Source organism: Aquarana catesbeiana, linkage group LG05 (assembly GCF_042186555.1).
Source record: "Aquarana catesbeiana isolate 2022-GZ linkage group LG05, ASM4218655v1, whole genome shotgun sequence".
In the NCBI taxonomy this organism is placed as follows: Eukaryota; Metazoa; Chordata; class Amphibia; order Anura; family Ranidae; genus Aquarana; species Aquarana catesbeiana.
Window position 1 is genome coordinate 38900282 of NC_133328.1, and position 24366 is coordinate 38924647.

At 42.6% G+C, this 24366-nt stretch overlaps 1 protein-coding gene across 2 annotated transcripts in view; it reads left to right on the forward strand.

Annotated features, from left to right (window-relative positions):
- Window positions 1–24366, forward strand: part of CDK6 (cyclin dependent kinase 6) — a 241548-nt gene that overhangs the window by 111308 nt on the left and 105874 nt on the right. For both annotated transcript variants that reach the window (XM_073629614.1, XM_073629615.1), the window contains exon 4: window positions 12315–12482. In XM_073629614.1, the coding sequence (XP_073485715.1) occupies window positions 12315–12482 (168 nt within the window). The remainder of the gene's footprint in view (window positions 1–12314; window positions 12483–24366) is intronic.

The window sequence follows — 24366 nt, forward strand, 5'->3', positions numbered from 1 at the left end:
TTTCTGTCAAACATGGTGTTAGTACTGCGGTCATACAGTGCAATAATTCTGGGTAAAGCTGGGATTTTGGGTACAACCTGATATGAGGTCACAGACATGGCATCTCCTGATGCCTACATATTAGGTAAGCTTTATTACTTAGCACAGGTAGCTCTGAATCCCAGAAAGATCTGTTATCCAAACTTCTCTGGTTGAAGGACTGGCTCTACGTCCTCCACCCCACTATGGGCCCATCACTTTAATGGGCAACCTCACTGGGAAATGTTAACGTTTAGGAGGCAGGACCAAGCTCTCGATCAGGGCACCTGGAGTTGCCTGCTGGAACATTAACACCCTGGCTACATTAAATGTTCTTTTCATATTTTGTAAGGGAATTTATTTTTTACCAAATTACTCTAGAAGAGTAAATTCATGTCAATTCTCCTAACCCCTTAGGAGTATCTGTTACTGGGTCCTCTGCTTTTTCTCAGGCCCTGGTTGGAGCCTCACTCGTACTGACTCCATCAAAATCACCTTGGCTGGGAACTCCCGTCAGTCGCAAAGGCATAATACGCACGGATTGTTGTAAGATAAACAGTCTGTATTGGAAAACCAAAGTAGAAAAGCAATACAGTAAATCAGTAGTTCAGGGTAACTGATACAATACAATATCCCAACCTAGGAGTGAATTTAAGGACTCTCTGGTCAAAGGCTGGATAATTTGATACATATCTCTCAAACTGATTCCGCCCCCAGGTAGGCCTCAAAATCTGGACAGTTCTGAATGTTAGCGTCTACCGGCATTTAACATTGGTGTTCATAAACTATTGTTTAGAAGTTGTATTTTGTGGACCAAAAAATCAGAGACGTTTGGTTTGCATGTTATCCTTGCCAGTGGGTGAGCCCCTTTAAGAGCGGCAAGTGCCACCATGAAGTTGGGCGCAGGTTTTTGTACTGCACTTGCAGTGTGCAAAGGGGGGCATTGACAAAGTCAGCAGTCTGGGATGGTAACAACAGTGGAAATTGTCCTTGGCCTTGGGGTCTCCGGCTGCCAGTGGAAAAAAGATATAGGGAAAAAATAACTCTGAGTCTAATTTGCAAAGTGGAGTCACCAGTTGCTCAAAGCTATTGAATGGGTCCAAAACCCTCTCAGCCGATTCTGTAGAGGCAGTCTCTGGATGCTGGGGCAATCTCTCTTCAGGATGGGAGGGCCGCCCCCTTAGTTGATAATGTAGCAGTAGTCTGGCCAGGTGCAGCTTGCATTGGTTCTAAATAGGGATTGCACCACCTTAGATCCTCTCTGCAGTTGGGCATTCAGCTTAACAGTCTTTCCTTAGAGCCCTGATTCGGCCCGATCAAGTTCAGCACATCAGGGCACACCTCTGTCATTCTCCTTTCCAGTTGGCGCGTCTCTCCCCAACTGACTGGCTTTTTCCTGGGCTTTTCATTTTATCCTCCTCGTTCCTCCCGCCTTTTCTGGTCATTATGGGGTTTGTAGTTGCGCCCCCAGCTTAACTGTACGCAGGATCCTCCTTTAACACTACGATTCCCAGAATGCTCTGGGCGCCTGTATTAGTAATAGGCCAAAACAAAACAGCATCTGCTTCCATCTTGTGGGCAAATAAAGTTCTGCATTTCCAGTAACCATGCCCAGTGTTACACATGTTTTAAGTTAACCACTTGCCAACTGCCACAGTACATTTACTGCGGCAGGTCGGCTTGTACAGGTTTTTTTTTCTGTGTCCGTTCGCGCATGCACGGAAGACGTTGCTGTCTTTCGCTGCAGCACAAGCCGATCAGCCAAGGATTTATGGCCAGTACCCACTGGTCGGCTGAGTGAATGGCAGAAAAGAGCCCTGTGCTGGTAAACAACACAGAGCTCTCTACAGAGAGCAGCAATGTGTTGGGTTTTTTTTTTAATGTTTTTTTTTGCCTGCAAAACAAGGAGTAAAAACCGGCACATTGCTTAGTAAAAACAGCCCACAGTACACACACTAAACATTGTTAAGCACACATTTAACCCCTTGATTTCCCCAGATGTTAACCCCTTCCCAGCCAGGGGCATTAGTACAGCAACAGTGTATATTATTAGCACTGATCACTGTATTAATGTCACTGGTGATGTCAGTGGCAGTTAGTTCCCCCCAGCGTCAGTCAGTGTCAGATTGCCCACCGCACTATCGTAGTCTCCTCGTAGTCCCCCCAAGTCGCTAATCGCCACCATTACTAGTATAAAAATATAAATAAAAAATCCCAGTATCAATTCTTTACCATAGTTTGTAAATGCTATAAATTTCATGCAAACCAATCAATATACACTTATTGTGATTTTTTTTTTTTTTTTACCAAAGACATGTAGCAGAAGACATTTTGCCCAAAATTTATTAAGCAATTTTATTTAATTTTTTTTTTTTTTTTTTTATTGGATGTTTTGTAGCAGAAAGTAAAAAAATATTGTTTTTTTTTTTTTCAAAATGTTGGGTCTTTTTTCTTTTATATCGCAAAAAAAATAAAAAGAAACCCAGTGGTGATCAAATCCCACCAAAAGAAAGCTCTATTTGTGTGAAGAAATATACGGTATACAAATTTCAATTGGATGATCGCACAATTACCAGGTAAAGTAGCGCAGTGCTGAATTCTGACAGCGGGAGGTTTCTCCTCTGTCAAAATACAGCGATTACTGCTGCCAGCTATTGCCGGTGGCAGTAATCGCGAGAAAAAAAAATGACAGGCTGATTGTGCTGAAGACGATTGATAGAATATAGCAACCACATTTAAATCTGGACATGAAGAGGGCCCTGCATGAAAACGATCTATTCATCTTGTACACTCACCTCCATAGATCGACTTCAGTACAACCAGCCTGCCCATAGATAGATTGGAATTCGTCTGGTTCCTGTTGAACCAGACAAATTTTGATCCGTCTATGGCCAGCTTTAGATTAAAAACAAAAATTTGAAGAAAAAGGTAAGTTGCTTACCTTACAACTTGGTTGCTATCCACTAGCAAGCTTTCGTAGGTGATGGTGATATCAAAGGGCCTTCTCCTAAGCTCCTAGAACACTGAGAATCTCACGTTTTGCAGGAAGGCCCTCCAGCATTGTGCAGGATGTCTTCTCACTAGATTTAGGATCTTCAGCTTTTCTTAGGATCACACAATAAGACCCAGTGACATCACCCTCACCCAAGCAAACTCATTGGAAATCAGGGTGTAAGATGAGTGTTTTTTTACATTTTTCTACAGTTTTTTTTTATTTTTTAACTATAGACTAGAAACCTCAAGATGAGTCTGCAAGATGAATAGATCGTTTTGATGCAAGGCCCTCTTAAGGGTTTAGATTTGAATATGGGTGTTATATACTGTAATGATTGAACAGAACATGATTTATTCACTGGTAGGTTTCTGAAACAAATGACAAGTATTTAAAAGAAAGACGTAACTCCCAAATTTCCCACTTAGACCACAACAAGTTCCTCTGAGCTTGTACTGCAGCAGTAAACACGATGCGGTGAATGAAGTGTCTAATGTAGCTAAGGCGTTGTATTTGGTTCTCACAAAGATGAAGATTTTAGTGTTGTGAATGAGTCAAGTTAATGATACAGACATAGGGGTACCATGGCTCACTTGTTTTTTTTTAAAGTACAAGTTTGGTGCCATCATTCTCATATTTGGTTTACTGCCATTGAAATTGAAACTTTATACTAGTTCCAGGACTAACTAAATCATACAGAGGGAACTGTACCAACAGATTATAAAGACCGCCATTGCTGACCTCTGCTTGTAAAATTGGTAGTTGCTTGGATCGATTGATTGGCTGAATCATGGGCTTCAATACTTTCTGAGACACTGACCTGGAAAAAAATATTCAGAATTAGTTTGATTTTCTGATTTACAAGATTGTTCCAGGTCAGTGACCCCAGGATTATTGAAGACAGAGATGGCCAGGCAGTTAGCATTCCTTAAAGGAGGTATGTAATAGCAGCTCAAACTCCTTTGTGCAGTAGATTCTTGACCTCTGCAGGTACAAAACACTTCTGACCATGTGGAATACTTGCTCCCCATTACTGCGGGACATACAAGCTGGCAGAAGGCTCCACAGTGTTCCACAGGAGAGCAGGTATTCAACACACCCAAAAGTGTTGGATACACGCAACAGTTGGGGATCTGCCGTGTGGTGGGGTTTCAAGACATAGACCTCCGGAAAAGGTACGTATACATCTCCCTTTACTGACTTTTCTTCAAATTGAACACCACAAGTCACTTTAAGCATGACCCTTCCAAAATATACCCAAACCTTTATTAAAGGAATAACTTCATACTACATTCCCTATAGTTCTGTCTTTTCTAGGTGTTTGGCTGTGTTTTACCCAGTTTTATGGGACTTCAGGTTCCCAGCATTGCAGGATCACAGCCTTGGGCTTATTAATACAATGCAGAGCGAGAGAGGGGGTCTTGTGCACAAAAAGGGTCATTTGCAAACCGTGCCTCTCATTTAAATGTTAAGCAACTCTTGAGCCTCTTTCGGCAGCTTCTTGTGTGATTACAAGGGCACTTGGGGTGTAGTGGGGGCCCTGCTTAGTACAAAGGGGTTAAAATCATTTTTGCTTTGGAGCAGTTGCTAAACCTCTCTCTGTGTGACTGCAAGCCATTGTTTTATCTCTAATCAGCAACCAGCTGGCTCGTCAGTGAATAGCGCTGCGGGCCCCTGGCCATGTTTCATGTGGGGTCTTGGCTGGGTGGCCAAGCAGGCAGCCCGCAGACAGTGTCAGAGCCATTCAAGGCTATTGGCACAGCAGTGTCCCCATTAATTTCTGCTTGTCACACGCTGTCATGCAAGTTACACCAGAGAGGAAATGACCGTTAGAGGAGAGGAAACAAATCCTCGTTGCTTGTGTTCTCCCAGACATTATCTCTGAGGTTAAACGAGTGGAGACAATTAGCATCCATCCAGAGACAGCTGCAGGAAGGAGAGCCCTAGATGTGGGGCCCCCTATGCTAACGTACCTTGCAGGCTTGCCCACAGATTCCGTTATCAGCATCTGCCACATGGCAATCCCGCAAAGTACCAGTTACAGAAGTGACGTTCTGCTTCCTGGAGTCTTGGTTCATTCATCAGAGCCCTGTGTTTGGGCCTGGAGGCTTTTGTGGTTAAATTGGACCTATCAGTAACGTTTCATGTCTACATGAATAAACTTCTGTAATAAATAGCACAAAATACAACAGAATTATTTTTCTAAAAAGCTCCAACATTTATTATCAAAAAGCAGTGCTTGATCTCCAGTCTAGTGACTGAGCCACTGAAGGGATGATGTCAACTGTTTGCTGCGGGCAGGAGTCTGAGGTGTGTTATAGCACTGGACCAGTAGACACGAGGTTGGGATCTGATGGATATACATATATCAAGGTTGGGATCTGATGGATATATATATTCCTTCAAAGGAGCTGATACCTAATGAAAGTATAGTGTAGGTCAGTGGTCTCCAAACTGCACCCTGCCAGTTGCAGCCCTTTGCTTCCTCTTATCCGGGTCTTGGGACATTATTTAATCAATGGGGCATAGTCCCCCCCCCCACACACACACACACACACACTGACCCCAATGAAGGAGCACAATTCATCCTAATGACACCAATAGGGCACACTTTCTCCCAATGACACCAACAATTGGCACCAATGACACCATGATGGGACACAATTCCTCCCAATGACACCAACGATAGGGCATTGTTTTTTTTTTCCACTGTTGGGACTTTTTCTACTCCCAATGGCCACAGTCCAGCCCCTCCCCTCCCCCCCAAAAGACAGTAAACGGGCCTTTTGTTTAGAAAGTTTGGAAACCCCTGGTGTAGGGGGATCTTGCTCCGATCCTAGGCTGCTTTCTTCCTGATCTCAAGAAAATGATCACTCAGTAGATGATAAACTTTAGGATGGGTATTAAGGATCGTCTAGAACAAAAGTTCCTATCATTGAGAGGTCTTTTTTACATGTTTAGTGGTTAATAACATCAAATAAATCCAACACAATTCAGGGAAAAGGCCTCCTCCTTCCTCATGGCTTGAGCAGTGAATGTCATTAGAATCACAATGAGATGCAATAGGAGACCTATGTTAGGGTTTGATGAAGACTGCCAGATCTTCACAGCACTATATCATACATTCCACCCCCCGCAAGTGCAATCGCTTTAGATCTGAGGGGAAGATCTGAAATCAGGGGAAGCTCTGCTGATTTTATCATCCAATCATGTAAAAGCAAAAATGTTTTTTTAATTTTCCTTGCACGGTGAAAGGAGACGATACTGCCGCCTCCTGATGCTTGTTTTTCATTCTCATTTTTGTATTGCCATCAGCAAATTTACATTGAAGGATTGCACCACAACTGTAAGTCAAGTTCCCTCGCAGTTATGGCGCAGTCTCTTTCACTTAGATGGGAAAGTTAAACAAGCAGTGCCAGCTGTCAAACTCGGCAGGTAGCGTTAAAATTGTTGCACCCCGATGCACAGCCGAGGCAATGTGTACTCCTCCCAGTGGCACCATGTCCACTTATAGGTGGGAGGTTGGCGGGGGGAGGTGAGAACGTCCATGTGGAAGGAACCTAAAGGTCTTCAGTAGACTTGGGCTTTGGTCACTTGGGTTCCTCTACACCAGTCTGGTCAAACCGTGTCTTTATGGAGTTTGCTTCTCACATAGAAGCACAGTCATGCTAAAATGAAAAAGAAACTTCCCCAATCTGTTACCACAACGTTGGAAGAGTACAATTGTGTAAAAAAAAAAAAAACTTTGTATGGTGTAGCATTACCAGTACATTTCACTGGAAACACCTGAACTTAGTCGTTTGTAGGAGTGTTCACATACCCTTCCCCATATATGGTATGTGAAGCCCTTGGAATTAAATGATTTTCTTCAGTAATTTGCCTCATCTATGTCACAACATTAGACAAACACTAAGGGGGTTGATTCACTAAAGGCAAATAAACTGCGCACTTTGCAGAGCAGTTGCTCCAGAGCTTAACCACTTGCCGACCAGCCGCCGTCATTATACTGCGGCAGGTCGGGACAATCCCGCGAACCGTCGTAGCTATACGTCGATCCCTTTAAGCGGGATAGCAGGCGCGCGCTGCACAGCGGGGGTGCCGATGCTCGCGACTGGCGGTTGCGATGACCGCCGGCCACGAGTGATCGCGGGCATGAGAGGCAGAACAGGAATGTGTGTGTGTGTAAAGACACAAATCCCTGTTCTGAGAGGAGAGAGAGATCGATCGTGAGTTCCTATGAGCTGGGAACCACGATCTCTTATCTCCTATAGTCAGTCCCATCCCCCACAGTTAGAACACACACATAGGGAACACAGTTAACCACTTGATCGCCCCCTAGTGTTAACCCCTTCCCTACCAGTGACATTTATACAGTAATCAGTGCATTTTTTATAGCACTGATTGCTGTATAATTGTCAATCGACCCAAAAATGTGTCGAAAGTGTCCGATGTGTCCGCTATAATGTCGCAGTCTCGATAAAAATCGCAGATCACCGCCATTACTAGTAAAAAAAATAAGAAGAAGAAGAATGCCATAAATCTATCTATCCCCTATTTTGCGTAAACCAATATATATAAGCTTTTTGAGATTTTTATCACCAAAAATATGTAGAAGAATACATATTGGCCTAAAAAGAGGAAAAAATAGCTTTTTTAAAAAAAAAATTGGGGCTATTTATTACAGCAGAAAGTACAAAATATTGTGTTTTTTTCAAAATTGTCGGTCTTTTTTTGTTTATAGCGCAAAAAATAAAAACCGCAGAGATGATCAAATACCACCAAAAGAAAGCTCTATTTGTGGGAAAAAAAGGACGTCAATTTTGTTTGGGCACAGCGTCACACAACCGTGCAATTGTCAGTTAAAGCGACACAGTGCGGTATTGCAAAAAATGGCCTGGTCATTGAGCAGCCAATTCTTCCGGGGCTGAAGTGGTTAATAAATTAGCTTAATAAATGAGGGGAAGCTCTGCTGACTTTCATCATCCAATCATATGCAAGCAAAAAAGCTGTTTTTGTTTTTTTTTCTTGCACGTGATTGGGTATTCTTTGCCAATGAAGCCTTAGCTCATTTACTAAGCTCTGGAGCAACTTTGCAAAGTTCACAGTCTACTTGCCTTTAGTTAATCAACCCCAATGTTCTTACGCTGATAACATACAAACAATTCTAATTTCTCATGTCTTGATTGAACCCACCTATTAAAGTAATTTGTAAACGTTCAGTTTAAAAAAAAACAAAAAACAAACATGCCATGCTTACTCTGCTATATGCAGTGGTTTTGCACAGAGCAGCCCTGATCCTCCTGCTCTCGGGTTACCCGCCGGTGTTCCTGGCTCCCCAAGCTGAGTGTCCCCATAGCAAGGGCTCAGCCCTGCCCCCTCACTTGCTGTGATTGACAGTAGTGGGAGCCAATGGTTTCCGCTGCTGTGTCTGAGCCTATGAGGAGGAAGGGAGTTCATGCTCTCGTGCACATCGCTGGATCGGGATCAGGCTCTGGTAATTAAAAGAGCTGCATACTGAAGGTGTTTTACCTTAATGCAGATAAAGTAAATAAACCTTCTGCCTTTAGAACCACTTTAAATAGTCACAGTGTTGAAGAAAAAAGTAAGTGAAAACATAGACTAATTACTTCAATGAAAGCTAATTGGAGTCATTAGTTTGCACACCTGGAGTCCAATTAATAAAACGAGTTTGGAGGTGTGGTTTGGAGCCATTTTGATTGATAAAGGCCACTCAAACATTTTAAGATCAAGAGTAGTTGATCTACAAAAGCCTGGAAAGGGATACAAAGCAATCTTAAAGTGTTTAGGCATCCATCAATTGACACTTAGATAAACTGTCTATAAAGCCTAGAACATATGGGACAAATGGCGGGTGGCATTGGCCGGTTCAACAGAAAACGGCCGACATTTGGCCTGTGTGTACTGCAGCCGGTCGGACAGAAGCTCGCCTTTCGGGCAGCTTCTGTCAAAGGGGCATGACCGAAAAAAGTCTGCCGATCGGCCAATGGCTGAGAGTGCTGATCGGAGTGTTCTAGTGGGCCGTACCTCTGTCAGAACACAATAAAACAGCAGGGGAGATCGATGTACTAACATCGGATAGTTAGTACAGCGGCTCCTCCTGAGCTGTCTGTTTTTTTTTTTGTTCAGCCCTGCTGGGTTGAACGTAAAAAAAAAAACTACTAGTGCGTACTAGGCTAAAGGCTCCGTTCCTGCTAGTGTGACTTCTCATGCGATTTTGGACACATAAAGTCACATGACAAGTTGCAGCCAATTGATTTCAGGGGTACCCGTTCCAATCTATGTGACTTCGAAAAGGTTCCTGCACTACTTTGATGAAACTTTCTTTCAACTTGAGTGCCAGAGAGTGTAAAATCAAAATTAAGTTGCATCAAAGTCACACTTTAAATCGTATGTCTTTGGAGTAGTTCTAGTGGGAACGCAGTCTTTATGGAGACAGTTTAGTACTGTGGCTACTCTTCCTAGAAGTTGGCGCCCAAGGCACAATGCAGAATCCCCAACGAGGTATAGAATAACCCATAAGTGACAGCTAAAAGCTTGAAGACATCACTGGAACTGGCAGACATCCCTGTTCATGAGTCTACCATATGTAAGTCTTTGAACAGGCAGGATGTCCATGGCAGAACACCTCTGAGGAAGCTGCTGCTCTCCAAAACAACATTACTACTCGCCTGAAGATTGCCAAAGAGCACCTTGACTCTTTGACTACTGACAAAATGTTTTGTGGGCTGATGAAACAAAATTTTAATTGTTCAGGGTGCAATACCCAACAATATGTATGGTGCAAATATTATACAGCTTACCAACATCGAAACATCATCCCAACTGTGAAGTATGCTGGAGGAACATCATGATCTGGTCTTGTTTCACTGCCTGGAAACTTGCCGTTATCGAGGAGAAAATAAATTCCTATGTTTAGCAAAATATCCTACAGGATAATGTCAGGGTGGCTGTGCACCAGCTGAAGCTTAGTAGAAGTTGGGTGATGCAGCAGGACAATGACCCTAAGCATCGAAGTAAATCCACCACAGACTGGCTTCAGAAAAATAAAATGTGCCTTTTGGAGTGGCCAGATCAGAGCCCAGATCTTAACCCCATAGAGATGCTGCGGAATGACCTCCATACAGCCGTTCACATCGGACATCCTACAAATATGCCTGAGATGAAAAGTTTTGTAAAGGGGAATGGTCCAAAAAATCCTCCTGAACATACCGAAAGCAGTGCTGCCAAAAAAAAAAAGGAGGTTCAACCAGCTATTAAAGGGGTTGTAAACCCTCAAGGTTTTTCACCTTAATACATTCTAATATTCTATGCATTAAGGTGAAAAATCTCCTGTCATGCAGCTGCCTCCCAGAGCCCCCCTTTTACTTACCTGAACCTGTTTTTTCCAGCGACGGGGACGAGCACACCAGCTCCAGCCGGTGTCTCGGGTCCTGATTGGATAGATTGATAGCAGCCATTGGCTCCTGCTGCTGTCAATCAAATCCAATGATGCGGGAGCCATGGGGTGGGGCCGAGTCCTGCTGTCTGTGTCAATAGACGCAGCAGCAGGACACTGGAGCGCGCCCGCACGGGTGCCCCCAGGGAGAGGGCTCTCCAACGGGGCACTTGATGTGGGGAGGAGCCAGGAGCGCCGCCGAGGGACCCCAGAAGAGGAGGATCGGGGGCCACTCCGTGCAAAACCAACTGCACAGAGAAGGTAAGTATGACATGTTTGTTTTAAAAAAAAAAAAAAACTGAATCTTTAGATATCCTTTAGCTCCAGTGGATGACCTACTTTTTTCTTGAGCTCTGTGAATGTTTTAATGGGTGTGTGCAATAAAGACATGAGAAATTAGAATAGATTGTGGGCTATCAGCTTAAAGGGTAACTCCACTTTTGTGGGAATAAAATAGCAAAAAACAAAAATTAATATAGCATATACAAATGCTACTACACAAGTCATATTGTAATTGAATGTTGTTAAAAATTACCTTTTCTTTTCAATCTGCAGCCGCTGTAATTTTCTGTAGAATGCAATGTGGCTACCTGGAGGCGTTCTGTACTGAGAATGTGTGCAGAACGTTTCCCAGAAATGTCATTTCCTGCTTGTGTGATTGGCTCACTGATTTTCTCAGAAGTCTGTACTAAGATACAAGTCAGATTTTAGGCATCCCCTGCAACAAAAATGTCATTTTTGGTGAGATACTCACAAAAGGAAATCTCATCTTAAGGGATGCGGACCCTGCCACTTTCCTCATTAAAACCCTGCAGGTGCAGCAGCTGATTGATAGTTATGAAATCACTCCTATTAGATTCACTTTCCACATGGAAACAGAGAAACAAACAGCTAATTCTTCATAATAACAAAAGGTAGGAATATACAGCAAAGTTTGGTATAATCCCTACAATGTACTTAGATCACCCAGAGGAAAATGTTATTATCTGAACAAAAGTAGAGTTACTCTTTAGGCACATTGGATTGGGGTTTATTTACTAAAGGCAAATCCACTGTGCACGGCAAGTGCACTTGGAAGTGCATTGCAACTGCTCTTGGAAGTACTGTTGCTGTAGATCTGAGGGGGACATGCAAGGAAAATAAAAACAGAATTTTTGCTTGCACATGATTGGATGATAGAAATCAGCAGAGCTTCCCCTCAAATCTACAGCGACTGCACATCCAAGTGCACTTGTATTGCACAGTGGATTTGCCTTTAGTGAATCAACCCCATTGTGTTTGTCTATCGTTGTGGCTTATGCCGCGTACACACGACCGGACTTTCCGGCAGAAAAGGTCCGACGGAATAATTACGTCGGACATTCCGATCGTGTGTGGGCTTCATCTGACTTTTTCTTTCTAAAATTCTGACGGACCTTGAAATAGAACATGTTTCAAAACTTTCCGACGGAATCAGTTCCTATCGGGAAAACCGCTCGTCTGTATGCTAAAACGACGCAAGGGCAGCTATTGGCTACTGGCTATTGGACTTCCTTATTCCATCCCATCGTATGTCATCACGTTGTAAACGATCGGACTTTGGTGTGATCGTGTGTAGGCAAGTCCGTTTCAGCGGAACTCCGTAGGAAAGACCGTCGGAGTCTATTCTGACGGAAAGTCCGGTCGTGTGTACATGGCATAAGATATGGATCAGATCCCATTTTTTGGCAAATTACGGCTGAAAACCAGTTAATTCAAAGGGGTTCACATACTTTGTGATGCCACTTTAGTATAGTCAGTTATAGTCAATTTTGTGGTCTCTGAATACCGACTGCCAGTGTTAATTGCAGTCTATTCTGCTTTTTTCAGGACATGATGCACCAGCTTCTCCAGGGACTGGACTTTCTCCATTCACACAGAGTGGTTCACCGGGACCTCAAACCTCAGAACATTTTGGTCACCAGCAATGGACAGATAAAGTTAGCGGACTTTGGCCTTGCACGGATCTACAGTTTTCAAATGGCACTTACATCTGTGGTAAGTCTTTTATGTTAAACATTTCTTGAAGTCATTGCATAAGCCTGATAATTGGTACTTATTGGCAAGAAGGTATTTTTTTTTTTCCCAATGGATGAAATGGTGAATATTAAAGTAGTCACAATAGGGCTTAGGCGTAAACCTGAATTTGAATTGTGAAAGATGTATGTTATTGCTTTATTTAGTTTTATCTCCTTTTGAATCATGTCACTGATACATAGAGTTACTGCCTGACCAAGATGGGATACATTGTGTGAGGTCAGGGTGTTGACAGGCCAGACCTCGGTTGACGTTTGACCCTCTACTTGCCTCAGCAATGGCAGTTCCCATATGTCTTTCCTGTCCTGTAAAAGTAAAGTTTTTTGTATCATTACACTTAGTAGCCCTCTTTAGAATCCTGAGCCATGTATCTAAGTGCCCAAGAGCCAACCTAGGATTCTGTTACGCCAACTTTGTTTTGACCAGACAAAGTTGAACTCTAGTAATCTGCCACCGATCCTCATTATTGGTCTCTAAGAGTGATAGACAGACTCGCGGACCAACTACAAGGTTCAGGCCAGAGTTTGATATGTTGAGATTTAAAGAATAGAATTTAAAGTGAAACTTCACTCTCTTAATCAACATTGACTATTTTTAATCCTTATGTTGCTAGTATTAGCAAATAGATGGGAAGGTATAACCTATTAACTTGTTTTAGACTTTTTTCATTACTTCCATTACTTCCTGGTTTCTGGCCTAGGCCACAATGATGTCATACATCAGGTCTCCAAACTTTCTAAATAAAGGGCCAGTTCATTGCCTGTTAGATTTTAGAGTGTCCGGACTATGGCCAGTGGGAGTAGAAAATGCCCCGGCATCAATGGGCGTAAAAAAAAAGGTAACATTGTGCCCCATCATTGGTACCAATGAGAGGAATGGTGTCCCATCCTTGGTAACCCTGGGAAGAATGGTGCCCCATCATTGATGGTACTGGGAGAAATAATCCACATTGTTGGTGTCAGTGGAAGCAATAGTGCCCCACTGTTGAATAGTGGAAGTGGGAGGAAATATACCCCACCTTTGGTGTCAGTTGAAGGAATAGTGCTTCATATCAGTGGGAGGAAGGTGCCTCAAGGACCAGATAAAGGCAAGCAAAGGGCCGCATCCAGCCTGGGGGCCACAGTTTGGAGACCACTGTCATACAACCTAGGAGTCTTTAAAGTAGAGTTCCACCCAAAAGTAGAACTTCTGCTGTCCGGATTCCTCCCAACCCTCCGGTGTCACATTTGGCACCTTTCAGGGGGAGGGGGAAGCAGATACCAGGTATTTGCTCCCACTTCCGACAAAAGATCGCTGCCGTATCCGCGGCGATCTACGCCATGTCCGGCCCCTCCGCCGCCCCCCCCCCCCCCACACTGTCTTCTGGGAGACACACGGGTCCCAGAAGACAGCAGGGACCATTCAGAAGGCCGCAACAAAATAAAGCATGAAGACATGGATTGGTGGTCGAGTTTGCTCTGAATATTCAAAATGAATTATATAGTGTTTTTGGTTTGTGGTGCTCAAATGCAGTGTAGTTCCACATTAAATACGGTAACATTAAAACTTGTTAAAAATATGAAGAAATTTGCGGCAATATTTCACTTCTTCTCTTACTTGTTTATGAACATGGCAAAACCCATTGCATTTTGCTTATTTATAAACCAGTAAAGGTAACTTTTCACATCTTTGTCTTGAACCATTATTACACCTTGCTTAATTAAGTGTAATCAGTTTATAATGGAAAAAAAATTGATTTTTCGAGGTGTCCAAAGACCTGGGTTGGTAAAGGCTTCCAGTGCATACAAAGTGGATTTCTATCCTTTTTGTCTGTTGAGGAACATACTGTATATCAAAAAAAAAATCTGTGTTCGAGGTATAAAGTTGAGGTCTCTTTGGAAACAGACAAGTGCATTGGTGCCCACCACATCCTGGCTAAATTGGGAGCCTGTACTATACTTTGGCAATCGCTGGGTTACATTATATACTGTTTTGTGCTGCTTATGAGGAGTCTCACATCCCCAGATGACTCTGGTTACGTGTTGGGAGGCCTCGCACGTGACATATTTACACAAGTCGGCCTGACCACTTGCACCTGCTGGTTGTAACACATTCTGTGTAATGTGTATAATAATAATAATAATGCCTTAAGAATTGTAAGTGTGATTTTATAATTTTATTAAAATCTTGGCGAAATACTACACTATGTGGATTTTCCTCTGTACTTTAACTTCCTCCATGGAGTCAATCTTTGCTTATCTTGCATGCAAGATCGTGGTGTATATGGCTGCTATGCAGCAAGGCGCCTGATGGTCCCCTTGTAGGAACAGAGCAACTGGGAAGGAGCTCATTTAATCGCTTGTGGTAATTCCTTTTGGGAGCACTTTTTCTTCGGTGGTGCACGTTATCATCATTCCTTCAAGGCAGGAGAGGGAAAAGAGAAGAAAAATTCTCTGTGGCAGGGAGATACTGTAGGTCTGTTTTAAAAAAATGTTACCTCTTATCAGAAGCACTGACTAATTAGGAAACATCGAGGTCAGCCGCCTTGTGAGTATGACAGAAGTTCAGATTATGTTTCAGTAAACGTTAGTCATATAACGCTTCTCTGGTGTAACGTCTACCAATATTGCACACATAACGCACCTCTCAGGTCCAGAAATGAGCACAGTGGACCTAATTTATGGTTCTCTCTAGAGAGGAACTGACTCAGCTCATGATTCCCATAGTCAGTTGGGTTCTTCCAGTACAATATTGAAGAGTGAGAAGCAAAATTCAAGTCACGCAGGTTTTCAGTTCATGGTTTTCTTCTTAATGACTTCAAAAAGTAGAACTTCAATAAAACCAAACCAGTTAAATATATGGTCCTATATTCTTCTACATATCTGCTTGTGAATACCAAAATTCTTGGTTAATGTTCTTATGCTATAGTTATTCCTCTCTCATTTATGAAACTACACAAATAATAAAACTCACCAACTCCCTTCCTGTTCCTAGGGCCCAGCCCAACAACATGGAAACCCAACAAGCTATATCAGCCACTAACTCCCTAGCTGACCTATGTTGGTCAACGTTAGACTTCTCTTTGAGTCCACCACTCCTGCTGCCAAGTCCACCACTCCTGCTGTCAGGTCCACCACTTCTATTGTCAGATCCACCGCTCCTGCTGTCAGGTCCACCACTTCTGTTGTCAGATCTATCACTCCTGCTGTCAGGTCCACCACTCCTACTGTTCATACTTAAAAATGTTAAAATATACAAGACTTGTAACAAATGGTTCATCCTGCAGAACCTAGACGCATGCCTGTCATAACCTGAAACCATGATGTTATCTTTTCACTAATTATCTTTTAATTGATGGATGGAATCCGACTATTATTGTAAAACTCAAGTCTTGATAAGTGGTTAAAAAATTATCCTTGGTTAAATTGTGTTTTGGTCTGTACAAAACAAGCTAGAGGGTTGACTTTGATCTCTTGTTGCCACTGTAGGCATGGCCAGTCCAGCCCACTCCAGTCACCAGTTGAAGGCTTGAGAGCACACCAAGCGGCAGAGACTGTCGAGAGTTGTAGTCTTTGTGGATACTGTTTTGTCACTGACAAAGGGTTGTAGAGTTACCCGTCTGTCTTGTTGGCGCCTTTTGAAATGAAAAAGCATGTATATAAAGTGGCAAGATAAAAGTAAAAAAGTTACTTCTTGCTGTTTTTAATTCTTGAAAATACTGTAATTTTATTTATTTTTGGTCACAAACCTATCCCTTAAGCTGCACCTAACACTAAATCCTCCCCTTACTCAAACCCTAGCAAATAATGTAACCATTAAAGTGTATATAAGGGTATTTTTTTAGTTTTGAATGTAGAAGGGCTAGACCCTTTGTCAAGTTTTTATTGCCGTCTGTGTATCTGCTAAGGAGATTCACCCTTCTATTGTCCTGATGACCAATGCCATTGAAACTAGGAAAACTCCAAATATTAAAGGGCCCACTGTGCATTGCCGAAACACACATAACATGCAATGTTGTGATGCTATTCTTTTTGAATGGCACAGCAGTGCACTAAAGATGGCCATAAGCTGCCGTCCAGCCCAACATCTTTCGATTGCCATTGTGTGCATTCAAGAGGATTGCCAATAGGCAGGTACGTTTGTTCTATTGCAGAAGAGACATAGAGAGCCTGAATGCAATTTTTTGCTTTTTCGCTTTAGCTCCGCATTAAGGCTAAATTGAATTGATGCTTGGACAAGCAGTCTTTTTTTAAGGATGTTCTTTTTTTAAAGTGGTTGTAAAGAATAAAGGGTTTTTTTTACCTTAAATTAGATGTAAACCCAAAAAAAAAAAATTAATTAAGGCTTGCACTTTGTACAGCATAGGATTTCATGGCATCTGTGCCCAGTTTTGCCACAGAGTTAATCCAGCTCTGAGCAATCCTCTTATCTTTTTTTAGTGAGATAAAAACTGACAGACAGAGAAATAGGTAATTTACATTTCTCATGCACAAGCCTGAGAGATACATTCTGTGTACTTCAGATCCCCGCCTCCTTTCTTCTCCAGCTCTCCCAGGATTGGCTGCTCCACACCTCAGCATAATTGGGCATGCTGAAGTCATGTGGTGACCTTTCTGGGTTTTGACTGGATGTTAGTGATCATAGCAGACGTTCAGTGTAAGAAATACACAGGAGAAAATGCATATTGACAAGGGGAGTGTAGAGGTGGGCGGGGAGTCTACTGACATCACGACTCCACCCACTGAGCTCCAGACAACAGACCCACCCGCAGAATCTGCCGTTTTTTTGGGTCTCATAACAAGCAGAGGGGAGATATTTGACAGGTAAGGATACATGCAGGAGGCATGTATATCCTTATAGATAACCCCTATGGCAGTAGTTTAGAAAGGATGAGAGTGGGTTTACATCCACTTTAAAGTGGAACTTTACCCATAACAACTTAAAATAACATTCTTTTGCATGGAACATACATTCCACATTAATAATTATTTGACCAAAATTAGTGTGTGCTGTAAATTGCCTCCAGCATTGTTCCTGGTCCTTCATGCTGGAGACTGCCATTTTGTTGAAGCCCAGAGCCTCTGAGCAGCAGTAAATGTTTAGGCTGTCAGCAGATTGGCCCCTAGTGGCTCTGATTTTCGGCACAATGCCAAAAAGTAGAGAGCAACTGAGCATGTGGAGAGCAGGGTGAGAGAGGATTTTATTGGATTTTAAACAGTATAGCCACTTATTTTTAATGTTACCATTGGCTCCTGCTGCTGTCAATCATATCCTGTGACAGGGGAGCAGGAGGCAGGGCCGAGACTGTGTGTGTCACTAGAGCGAGCCCACACAAGTACCCCCCTAGCAAGTGGCTTGGGGGGGTACTGGAAGGCAGGAGGAGCCAGGAGCTCCAGCGAGGGACCTCAAAAAAGGAGAATCGGGGCTGCTCTGTGCAAAACCACTGCACAGAGCAGGAAAGTATAACATGTTTGTTATTTTAAGGAAATCCTTTATCCCCTTCTCGCCGACGTAATGCAAATATGTGGCCTTCGGCTTCAAGTGGTTGTACCGGGATGATGCCTGCAGGCTGCAGCTCCAGTTTTTTAGAGCCAACAGTCGACTTTCTTGTAATAACAACCAATGCGGCTAATAAGCCTCTTGACTAATATTACAAGCAGCGGGAGGGGACTCCTCCCCCCCTCCCGCCGCCTTCCGTGGCTCGCCCCCGGGCTCTCCTGTCCCACTAGGAGGCCCAAGCGGCCAGCCAGAGACCTGAACAAAGCCGGAATCGGCTTTGATCGGGTCTCGGATCTAGTAACCCAGAAGAAATGTCATGACATCACTTCCAGGATACTGGAGCCTTAAAGGCACCAGATTTAAAAATAATTATAGTATTCAAAACAGCCAAACTTGGTGTTTTGAATGCTTTTAAGTGCAAAGAAGGGATCTGGGGTCTAATAAACCCCAGATCCCTCCATAAAGAGTACCTGTCACTGCCTATTGCTGTCACAAGGCATGTTTACAAGTGATCAAGAAAATAATAATTAAAGGGACAGTGTAAAAAAAAAAAAATAAATAATAATAAAAAAAAATTTAACACGTCCCATCCCTCCCGTGTTTGACCCCAATAGCGAACACATATGTAAGACGCGCACGCAACTGTAAACAGTGTTTAACCTCACTGGCTGTATCATTATGTCAGATTTTTGCGTCTCAAAGCGGTACAATGTTTTGCATGGAAATTTGGCATTTTATATTGTAGGCCTGTAATTCTTATGCCCCGTACACACGGTCGGATTTTCCGATGGAAAATGTCCGATCGGAGCGTGTTGTCGGAAATTCCGACCGTGTGTGGGCTCCATCAGACATTTTCCATCGGATTTTCCGACACACAAAGTTGGAGAGCAGGAGATAAAATTTTCCGACAACAAAATCCGTTGTCGGAAATTCCGATCGTGTGTACACAAATCCGACAGACAAAGTGCCACGCATGCTCAGAATAAATAAAGAGATGAAAGCTATTGGCCACTGCCCCGTTTATAGTTCCGACGTACATGTTTTACGTCACCGCGTTTAAAACGATCGGATTTTCCAACAACTTTGTGTGACCGTGTGTATGCAAGACAAGTTTGAGCCAACATCCGTCGGAAAAAATCCTAGGATTTTGTTGTCGGAATGTCCGAACAAAGTCCGACCGTGTGTACGCCCTATTAGTAATAACACACTTAAATCTGTCCAAACAAGAGTCTAGTAGATATCCCGGGTATGATAAAGTTTGAAACAGGAAATCATAAATTATAATATAATAAATAACTATAAATAATTATAACAAATAATAATATAATAATAATTAAATGTATTCAACAATGTAATCAAATCAAAACCACTGAAATTTGCTCAGTTGCAGAATTGTCACTCATTACTTTCAGTGTTTGATGACGAATTTCCCCGCAAATCACTGCAAGTGTTCTAATTTACTATTGCTGTTAATTCTAGCTGGTCTAAAACTGATTTTGACGTAAAAGGTGTGCTTTTTGGTTGCCATGGACAATCTCAAGTTTCCAGGCAGAAAGAACAGTATATATAATATAAAACTGCATGCAGGGCATTGGACAAAGCATTAGGGACGAAAGGGATGTGAAATAATTTGAATAATCTGTGAGATTACAGTGTACTCTATGTGGTTTTTTTTTTGTTTTTTTTTGCATTTTTGAATTTGGCTCTGGACTCCGTCCCCGTTCATTGCGACGCTCACAGGGAACAGAGCCGGGCACATTGATAGATGGAGTGGAGTACACAGACCGTGGATACAGTGGGAGGACATCACAGGATCCTGGGGACAAGGTAAGTAACTTTCCCAGGATACTGCGATGCAATCCCGAGTCTGGCTCAGGGGTTACCGCTTTTGGTAATGAAAATTCACCCCGAGCCACACTCAGGATTACCACCAGGGAGGTTAAACCACACATGTGAGGTATCGCTGTGATTGTTAACGAGAACAATAATTCTAGCACTAGATCTCCTCTAACTCTAAACTGGTAACCATTTAAAAAAATTTAAATGTTGCCTATGGAGATTTTTAAGTACCGTAGTTTGTCGCCATTCCACAAGTGTGCACAATTTTAAAGCATGACATGTTAGGTATCTATTTACTCAGCGTAACATCATCTTTCATATTATACAAAAAAATTGGGCTAACTTTACGGTTTTGTTTTTTTAATTAATGAAAATGTATTTCTTCCACAACAACATAAAATATTGCAACGACCACCATTTTATTGTCTAGGGTCTCTGCTAAAAAAAAATATATGTAATGTTTGGGGATTCTAAGTAATTTTCTAGTAAAAAACTACTGATTTTAACTTGTAAGTGTCTGAAAAAGATTTAGGCTTGAAGGGGTTAATATCGCTGTAACCATCTCATAAAAGTTGCTCTGGGGGATGCCAGGTAGGGCTGCACAGCAGAGATTGATGGGGAAGCGTAGTGAAGACTAAAGGGAGGGCTGCATTTTAATTTTACATCAGTGTGTTCTATGACAAAAGCCCTGGGGGAAAGGTAGCCCTCTTAAACACTAGGATATTTCTCTATTTGTTCTTCTGGATGTTTAAAAAGAAAAAAAAGAAGCAGCTCTGCCTGCATTACTCACTTTCAGTCCATAGCTGCCCCCTTCCCTTTGCAGTACCTTTTTTTTACCACTAGATGTCCTCAGTCTTCTGAGTTGAATGATGTCCCACATCACTCAACCCCGAAAATTGAGGTTAGGCTGTGAATGCAGTGTGTCATGGGCCCGCCCCCTGAGCATGGTGCGCTCCATACAGTGCTCTCTGCATTCTCCAGGACTGCCCACTACTGGGAGCACTGGGAGAAGACCCAGCGAGACGTAGCCATAAGAGGAGGACCCAGCAAGTCATGTGACTGACCAGAAGACACCACTTCCCACCCAGCCTATTGTCAAATGACAGCTGGGCGAGACATTCGTCATTCTGGGTGGAGGTCATATGATGTCCTCCCGGAACACAGCTCACGTGCACCCCATGGGCCGAGCTGCGGCGCGATCTGTCTCCGGCTGTGTCAACCGGAATACGCTGTGACCAATTACAGCAGATCACAGTTGTACACAATGGATGTCTTCTTTCCATGCCATTAATTGTGTACAATTGTGTTGCTGCTGTGATTGGTCACAGCGATCACATGGTACAGACTGGACCAACCACAGCCCATCTGTACCATGTGATTAGCTGTGGCCAATTACAGCTAATCACAACAAAACACACTGAATGATTCAGTTTCATTCAGTATAAATGGTTGTTTATACCAGTGAAATTCATTGGTATAAGCAATTATAATGTGTAAAAAAAAAAAAAAATCCTGATCACTTCCCCAGAGTAGCACAGTGTTACTATGGTCTATGGTAACACTGTAATGCTCTGGTCACAGTGTGTTAAAAAAAATTGTAAGAAAAAATATGTAATAAAGTCTAAGTGAAAATGTCTAAATTGGGCCCAATAAGCCATTTTCCCTCCCTGGTGTCATGTGACTTGTTAGTGTTACAAGGTCTCAGGTGTAAATGGGGAGCAGGTGTGTTAAATTTGGTGTTATCACTCTCACTCTCTCATACTGGTCACTAGAAGAACTCTCTGAGGATCTGAAAAAAGAATTGTTGCTCTACATAAAGATGGCCTAGGCTATAAGAAGATTGCCAAGACCCTGAAACTGAGCTGCGGCCAAGACCATACAACGGTTTAACAGGACAGGTTCCACTCAGAACAGGACTCACCATGGTCAACCAAAGAAGTTGAGTGCACGTGCTCAGCGTCATATCCAGTGGTTGTCTTTGGGAAATAGACATATGAGTGCTGCCAGCATTGCTGTAGAGGTTGAAGGGGTGGGGGGTCAGCCTGTCAGTGCTCAGACCATACGCCACACACTGCATCAAATTGGTCTGCATGGCTGTCATCCCAGAAGGAAGTCTTTTCTAAAGATGATGCACAAGAAAGTCTGCAAACAGTTTGCTGAAGACAAGCAGACTAAGGACATGGATTACTGGAACTCTGATGAGACCAATATAAACTTATTTGGTTCAGATGTTGTCAAGCATGTATGGTGGCAACCAGGTGAGGAGTACAAAGACAAGTGTGTCTTGCCTACAGTCAAGCATGGTGGTGGGAGTGTCATGGCCTGTTGCTGCCGCCACTGGGGAGCTACAGTTTATTGAGGGAACCATGAATGCCAACATGTACTGTGAGATACTGAAGCAGAGCATGATCCCCTCCCTTCAGAGACTGGGCCGCAGGGCAGTATTCCAACATGATAATGACCCCAAACACTCCCCCAAGACGACCACTGCCTTGCTAAAGAAGCTGAGGGTAAAGATGATGGACTGGCCAAGCATGTCTCCAGACCTAAACCCTATTGAGCATCTGTGGGGCATCCTCAAATGGAAGGTGGAGGAGCGCAAGGTCTGTAACATCCACCAGCGCCGTGATGTTGTCATGGAGGAGTGGAAGAGGACTCCAGAAGAAACCTGTAAAGCTCTGGTGAACTTCATGCCCAAGAGGGTTAAGGCAGTGCTGGAAAATAATGATGGCCACACAAAATATTGACACTTTGGGCCCAATTTGGACATTTTCATTTAGGGGTGTACTCACTTTTGTTGCCAGCGGTTTAGACATTAATGGCTATGTGTAGAGTTATTTTGAGGGGACAGCAAATTTACACTGGCGGATCCGAGCGGGCCACCCATTGACTCCTATGGGCAGGCGGATGTCAGCGCAGATGTGTTCGCTGATACTCGTCCGCCATCCGATCCCCTCAAAACAGACGTATGGCGATACGTTCGCCATCCGTCTTGGCGTAACGGATGAGATCTGATGAAAATGGACATGCTGTCTATTTTCATCCGATCTTCCCATAGAAATCAGCGGGGCTCTGACAGGTTCCTCACCGCTCAGTGAGCAGAGACGGACCTGTCATCCGCCGGCACAGCGGAGATCAACAGAGTGATCTCCTGCTGAGCTGGCGGACTCCGCTGAAACGGATCCGCCTCGTGTGGAAGGGGCCTTATACAAGCTGTACACTCACTACTTTACATTGTAGCAAAGTGTCATTTCTTCAGTGTTGTCACATGAAAAGGTATAATAAAATATTGACAAAAATTTGAGGGGTGTACTCACTTTTGTGAGATACTGTATGTGTATATATATATATATATATATATATATTTTTTTTTTTTTTTTTTTTTTTTACGTGCTGTTACTATGGTAACACTGTATTGCTCTGGTCACAGTGCATTAAAAAAAAAAACATTAAAAAAAGAAAAAAAATTTAATAAAAAAGAAAAAAAAAGTTGTATTGCGCTGGTTACAATGTGTTAAAAAAAAATTGTTAAAAAAAATTATATATTTTTTTACATGCTGTCACCAGTCAATGAATCAGTCAGTGAATTAATACCACCAAAGAAAAGCTGTATTTGTGTGAAAAAATGATAAACATGTAATTTGGGTACAGTGTAGCATGACCGCCCAATTGTCATACAAAAAGTGTGATATCACTGAAAGCTGAAAATTGGCCTGGGCAGGAAGTGTTCAGTATTGCAGTGGTTAAAAAGGTAAGTAAAAACGAAAGTATAAATTACCACTACGAGGAAGGGGGGCACAAAACTCATAGTTTGGCTTTAAAAAAAAAAAATCTGTACTGATAGAAATGGCTATTGCTAACCTTCCTCTGAAATGTTAGTTGCCATGGCTGCCTGTAGCGTCATTGCTTGCTGTGACATACACATAGTTACAGTATTGCAGACAATAAATTAGCATGGCAACCAAGGAACTCTTATTCCTGAAAGGGGAGGTTAGCAGTGGTGACCTCTATAAATCTCAACACAGGTTTCTTTTATTTGGAGCTATGGCCTCCAATTAAAAAATATTTGCTGTAACACCTAATGATAAGTTTATCTGCACTTATGTCTCACAAATACCTGTTGATCCTGCCAGTGAAGTCCACTTAATGCAGCTTCCTTTAACCACCTCAATACAGGGCACTTTCACCCCCTTCCTGCCCAAGCCATTTTTCAGTTTTCAGCACTGTCGCACTTTGAATGACAATTGCGCGTTCATGTTACACTGCACCCTAATGAAATTTTTATCATTTTTTCCCCACAAATAGAGCTTTCTTTTGGTGGTATTTGATCACCTCTGCGGTTTTTATTTATTGCGTTATAAACAAAAGAATAGGGACAATTTTGAAAAAACACAATATTTTTTACTTTTTGCTATAATAAATATCCAATTTTTTTTTAACAAATTTTTTCCTCAGTTTAGGTCGATACCTATTCTTCTACATATTTTTGGTAAAAAAAAATCGCGATAAGCGTATATTGATTGGTTTG